At 41.3% G+C, this 6,572-nt stretch overlaps 1 protein-coding gene across 1 annotated transcript; it reads left to right on the top strand.

The window, feature by feature from the left end:
* The first annotated feature begins 950 nt into the window (after positions 1-950).
* LOC117555695 lies at positions 951-6,221 on the top strand. The gene is made up of 21 exons (XM_034230649.1): positions 951-1,071; positions 1,149-1,219; positions 1,303-1,398; positions 1,483-1,607; positions 2,015-2,158; positions 2,238-2,324; positions 2,412-2,576; positions 2,661-2,757; positions 2,842-3,059; positions 3,141-3,297; positions 3,575-3,783; positions 3,864-3,981; positions 4,109-4,308; positions 4,377-4,491; positions 4,574-4,743; positions 4,816-4,913; positions 4,994-5,124; positions 5,294-5,483; positions 5,567-5,708; positions 5,793-5,913; positions 5,984-6,221. Exons 1-21 carry the CDS (start codon positions 1,052-1,054, stop codon positions 6,052-6,054), a joined length of 2,745 nt encoding a protein of 914 aa, XP_034086540.1. The 5' UTR covers positions 951-1,051; the 3' UTR covers positions 6,055-6,221.
* The last annotated feature ends 351 nt before the right edge of the window (positions 6,222-6,572 follow it).

The following is a 6,572-nucleotide window of genomic DNA, read 5'->3' as shown; positions in this document are numbered from 1 at the left end:
GAGGAAATCTGCATGGAGGAATGGGCCAAAATACCAGCAACAGTGTGTGAAAACCTTGTGAAGACGTACAGAAAACGTTTGACCTCTGGCATTGCCAACAAAGGGTATATAACAAAGTATTGAGATGAACTTTTGTTATTGACCAAATGAACCTTATTTTCCACCATAATTTGCAAATAAATTCTTTCAAAATCAGAGAATGTGATTTTCTGGATTTTTTTTTTTCTCATTTTGTCTCTCATAGTTGAGGTATACCTAGGATGAAAATTACAGGCCTCTCATCTTTTTAAGTGGGAGAACTTGCACAATTGGTGGCTGACTAAATACTTTTTTGCCCCACTGTATATCATTGCATAATTGGACAGAGCAGAAAAATCAACCCGGGTGAAACGATAAGCTCGGGTTTTACTGTCTGTAATAAATGTTAGTGCATCCTTAGTGGTTTGAGAATATATACAAACAATAATCAAGTGTTAGATTACAGTCATTATAAGGAGGCTCAAAGGAAAAATCAAAAGCACATGTGATTTTAAGGAAAAGTTTAATTTATTATTAACTGTGGATTATTTTGTTGCTTCTTCAAATATAAAAAAGTAATATATGTATAATATCAAATACAAATCTACTTTTGCTGAACAATAAATACTTTTTTTACACTACTGAAAAATGTGTGTTTTTCCTTTCCATACATATGTTTTTACAATATGTTCTTAATAAACTAGGCATACATCAGCTCACCCTGTGTGTGTGTGTGTGTGTGTGTGTGTGTGTGTGTGTGTGTGTGTGTGTGTGTGTGTGTGTGTGTGTGTGTGTGTGTGTGTGTGTGTGTGTGTGTGTGTGTGTGTGTGTGTGTGTGTGTGTGTGGAGATTCCTTAACAAGCCTCACCTGTGCTTTGTCGTAAAGTGGAATATAAAGCAGCTGCTGATGTCTCAGTTAATCATCCAGTCCCCTTCCTTTTAGACTTGTGTTTTTGTTGGAAGGTGTGCTGGACATTGCCAAGCTCTGATACTGACTGTATTATTTTTGGTTTTACTGCTTACAAGCTGCAACATGCTGAGGCTTGGGAACATGTAAGTTACATTTCTTGTAGATTTCTTTCTATGTGTGTACTTAATTGTCTCTAAATGATGTATTTTATGTGTTCAAGTTTGTTATGGATGGCTGCAGCTATCATCTTGTGTCAAGCCAGGCCTAATGTGAAGCTAAATTCGCAGTCAAGTAAGCTTCAATTCTCATTAAGTCATTTTACACAGCATATTAAGTCGGTTTACATTCTCCTCACAAGCCTTTTCTTTTAACAGGCAGTGGGTTAAGGTCTGACTGTGCCGCAAATGTAATGAGACTGTCGTTGGACAAGGCTTTAGCAGTGGGAAACCAGCTTGAGGTGGAGGCTATCAGTAAGTATTAACTGCTAATAATGCAGCTGATTGGTTCATCACTGAGGAAAGGGGTCCCTGACAAAGCTTATTTTCTCCCCTCAGATGGCACCAAGCACATTTTGTTAACACCTAGCATGGCTGCTCAGTGTGGATACAGCATGGAGTCTGACCCGTGGGGTAACACTAGAATCTACACCTCCCTGATGGGCTGCTTTGTGGACAACAAGGTTTGTTTTGAGCTAAAGTGGTTTAACAGCATTCAATGTAATTTTCTACCAAGTTTAGCTGTGCTAATTCTGTCAAGTGACTGAATTAATGGCTCAACAAACACATGGTTGCTCCCATTTTTGTGTTTCCCTGAATTTATTTGTAACCCCTTACCGTTAAAAGACCCAAAGTACATTTCCCTTTTTGTTTGGTACATCCCTAAAATATTAGCACTGCTCCACTCAAAACTGTATTCCTCAATTAATCTACTAGGTACTTTCTTGACTTGTTTGTTACATACACAAATATCCATTTAGACTTCAAATGTGTCCCTAAAGGCAAGGATATTACATTTTCAATGACAAAGAAGCTGGAACCAAAGAATATTAGGGAGTTTCACTTAATTTAGTTTTTTTTATATTTATAGGATGATGCTACATTTAACGTTGGCTTGAGACTCAAGATGTACGGCGAGAATCCATCAGACGTGGTCAGTCATGATGTGTCTCAGACTTGCAGCTACACTCGCTGGGCCTCCAGGGAGATCCTCTGCGACAGGAACTACATGGAAGTAGGTCATCTTTACATTGATGAGTCCACCATCTTGTTGGTATGGAAACGAATGCTAAAACCACCATTTTCTGTTTTAGGTTTCGCATCACATGGCTAACCTTGATGCTGAAGCTAAGGGTCAGACTCGGGATGGTAAAGACGAGAAGCTCAACGCCAATTTTGAAGTATGTTGAATTAAACTGTTCAGATACTACAGTTTAATTCCTCCCTACACCAATGAGGATTTAATTATTATTTGTTCTTTCCTGTAGGCCTCTGGTGCATCACAAGGTATCTGGAAGATGACGTTTTACACCCCAGAACCAGTGGCCATGGTGTTGCAAGAGGCTGAACAAGCCGGCTACGCTGCCAAAACTACCTCTAGTCGTCTGGTTATGCGAAGCCCGTACAATACAGCAGAGACTTATTCAGAGGATGTAAGCAACACACAGTGCATACACCATACAGTGTTTCTTTCCTTTCCCTCCTTGTCAATTATATTAAACCTCTCCTCTCTTTAGGTGGCTGGAGTCCCCATGGAAGTTTTCAGGGTGAGCGCCTACTACATGGCACCACAGGGTCTGAATGTAGTGAACTTGGCAGCTGCTTGTCCCAAAGGTGAGTCCTGAGCAACATATTTCCTTCACAGTAAGCTTAATTGTTGCACAGTTAACCTCAACAGCTCCATTTTGTCATTAACAGGTGGCGTCCTCTTCACCGAGGATGTGATCTCTTGGCACGTACCTCGCCGTGTGACTCCTCTGTTGGACGGCAGAATTACAGTCTCAGAAATGCACATGGGAATCAACGGGCAGAGGCTTGATAGATCTCAGATGGCCGCACGGGGGTACACACTGAGCACCACAGACTTCCACATCGTCGTCGAGATCCCAGTGGGCTCGCCTGATGGTTACTACAAGGTTGGGGAAATCTCTAGATTAGAAATGCAAGAGTCACTAGTGCATTTGCATGTTTTATTGAAATGTCATGAATTATTGCAGAGCCATGCCCCAGATTACCAGTACCACATCAGCTACTTTGTGGAGCCCATGCTTGAGGTACTGTGGAGAGAAGATGACACCCAAGATGATACCAGATACAAGGTTTTGTTCCCCATCATGACCCCTCTGATGCCTCAATCTCCCCAAATCCAGGATGGTAAGTCACATTTTCTAGTAGGTATGAAAAAAATGACATTTGAACTCGGGCTTGCTTGGATATATCCTAAAGACTGCTAAACCCATTAAATAAAGTCTTCAGTTTTTGCAAAATGTTGTGTTTGGATGGGATTTGAAGCCAAGTACAAAATCTACTTTTGCTTACAAAGGGTACTTTTTTGTTTTTTTAAATAGCACTCAATCCAACTACTCAATTTTTCTCTATCAATGTTGAGGCTGGTTTAGAAGTTGTAAACCTGCCACTTTCTGTTCCTCAGACACTGTCCCAGAGACTCGGGTGTTCAGCGTTCTCTTGGGAACCTTCCTCCATGACGTTGAGCTGAGGAACATCACCTTCTCCACCGGGGTCCTTACTGTTGAGGAGAGCAATGCCAAAGGCTTCACAGTCCAGGAACACAGCTTGGCTAATGGCTCCAAGAGCTTCTCTCTTCAAGTGCCCTTTGATGCCGATGTTGTCTTAAAACATGTATGACATTATAGATTCAAAATATCACTTTGTACCAGCATATTTTCAGTGTTGCTGAGCTTTTATTTCATTTGTTGCAGAATCCTGAGCGCTTGGTTACATCCTACTTCCTCCCTCTGATCTTTGGGTTGATCGTCCTGCCTGAAGAAACTCCTTTTGCTCTCCCGGTCGACCTGCAGGCCTCTCTGCAGGATATTGGTGAGATCATATTGAATTTGCTTTTGACAATATCTTCATGCAAATTGTGTTTTCTAAAATTAAATAAAACATATATAAGAGTAAAAGCTACACAATCAAATGGATAATGCATGTTTTGCTGCTCTAGTGTTACCCATCATGGCTGGCACCTGTGACCAGAACCAGTTTTACATCAGCGTGAAGTTCGGGAGTCACGGCTCTAATTTCAAGGCTATCGTTGGACCTCGAGAGCTGACGACTGAGATGGCTGAAGACTACAATTTCTATGAGAACGGCACACACCTCAGCCTCATTCTGCCATACACTGCCAAGGACGCTGTTTTCGAGGTATGTCAAAACTACAAAATCCCACCATAGATCTTCTACATTGGCTAACTTTACTTTCTTTTCCACAGCTGCTCACTGCAGAATCAGTCAAATCCAGAATTGACCTGCTTCTGTTGGATCGTGCAAACGACTGGGTGCTTGCTGATCTCTATCTGGCTTGCTACTTCCCCTTAAAAGCAACAGGTAAGATGGAACATGTAAGTATATTTGCTGCTTTAATTGATGGATTTGTGTTGCTTTACACATTGCCTGCTTTTTCCTCCAGAGTGCCACCCCAATGGCACAATGACCGCTGTGGCTGTGAAGGTTGAATCGACTCGTAATCTGAAGCCAAGTCAGCTGACGCTAAAGGACCAGTCCTGCACACCACAGTTCAGCGACGATCGCGTTGCATATTTCTCCTTCAGTGTGGATACCTGTGGAACCACCAGAACGGTGAGTGTGAATCACATTTAAATATCAAAAGGGTTTTTTGTCAAATGTGAATGCGTTTTTGTTGTTAAATAGTTCTTTGACAACTACATGATGTATGAAAATGAGATCCGCCTGTCTTACAACAACGCCAAAGGAGCAGCCAACACATCACCAGTTGATCCTGATTACAGGTAAAATATTTGATTCTGTATAATTGGAGCTGAACACCTTCAATGTATGCATTTATATATTTTATTTTTTCCCCTAATAGGCAAACTATTTCCTGCTTTTATGTGGTCAATGAGACTCAGAATGTTGCCTTCAGCGCTAAACCAAGAACCTATGAGCCCGCTGCAGAGATCGGCACCGGCCAGCTGATGGTGCAGATGAGGCTTTCCCAAGGCATGGTGGAATTTTACAACATCTTGTTCATGCATACAAAACACTGTTTGCAGGTCTCCCTTGAAAAAGAGATCTATGATCTCAAGGGACCGATCTGATTAAATAAAGGTTTGAAATGAAACTGTAAATGTCCAGGCCTCCTTTCTCTAACGGGACTCTTCTCCTGCAGATCCATCCTACGAGCGCTTCTACCAAGCAGAGGATTATCCAGTGGTGAAATATCTGCAGCAGCCTCTGTATTTTGAGGTGGAGCTGATGCATTCTACCGACCCGCACTTGGAACTCATTGCTGAGAACTGTTGGGCTACCCTTTATGAAGATAGGACATCTCTGCCAAGCTGGGACATCATTGTGGACAGGTAATGTTGTGCAAAACTAACTACTAACTACTCATTTCATTTGTTTAACTGCTGCTTTATTAACTTTCAAATTCCTTCACCAGCTGTGAGAATCGCAATGACACCTATGCAACAATTTTCCATCCCGTTGTGAGTGACTCCAGAGTTTTAGTCCCGTCCCACATCAAGCGCTTCTCTGTAAAGATGTTCACTTTCACTAAAGATGACAAGGTTCTGAAAGACCAGGTAAGACTTGTAAATCCAAATCTGGAGTCTTTTAGCCACTGCTGCATGTAGCCATGTGTAATAAATCATCCTGTCCGTCCACAGATCTATGTCCACTGTGATGCAGTGATTTGTGACAAAAGCAGCCAGGCAGATGGTTCCTGCAGAGGCCAGTGTGTGCATCCTCCAGGTCAGAGCTACTCAAGACCTGCAGGTGTAAAAAAGGGTAAGTGACCGAGTCTGAACAAATGTAGTCGATCTGGATGTGCAGTTGGTAATCTTTACTTGTTTTCCAGAGCGAAGAAGCACCGACTCAACACGCCAAAGGCAGATCTCCTCTGGGGCAATTATTCTGGCTAACCTTTGAATATTTTCTACAAGTGTTTACATTTTGTCATTTGCACCTTATGTAATTTTGTTCATTGTTTTCTTTGGGACAAGGGTAACAGTTTTATCAATTAATGTACTGTACTGCCTTTTATATTGATGGATGACAGTAACGACTCGTGTATTTAAAAAAAATAAACAAATTTAAAAAAAAGCCACATTTATTTATATAGTCTCTTTTATCAATGTGTTGCATCTTCTGTGGTCAATTTTAAGGGACATACAGTATTAATAAAAGCAGGTTCTGTGTCAACCAGTACCCTCATAATTTCAAGACAATGCAGAGAAGCAATGATATCCTATATAATAAACAACTAAAAATGATAAGTTGATTTAGGCGCTAAATGAAAGACGTTCTGAAGTTGTTATTGCCCCGCCTACTTGAGACGCACTACAACATGATTGGGCGTGTTGTCACTTCCCCCTTTAGGGAACACAACAAACCTTAACAGAATTCACAGCCAATGGAGCAAGACAACCCTCAAATACTTGAAAATG

Source organism: Gymnodraco acuticeps, unplaced genomic scaffold, assembly GCF_902827175.1.
Source record: "Gymnodraco acuticeps unplaced genomic scaffold, fGymAcu1.1, whole genome shotgun sequence".
NCBI lineage: Eukaryota > Metazoa > Chordata > Actinopteri > Perciformes > Bathydraconidae > Gymnodraco > Gymnodraco acuticeps.
This window is presented reverse-complemented; position numbering and strand designations above follow the sequence as displayed.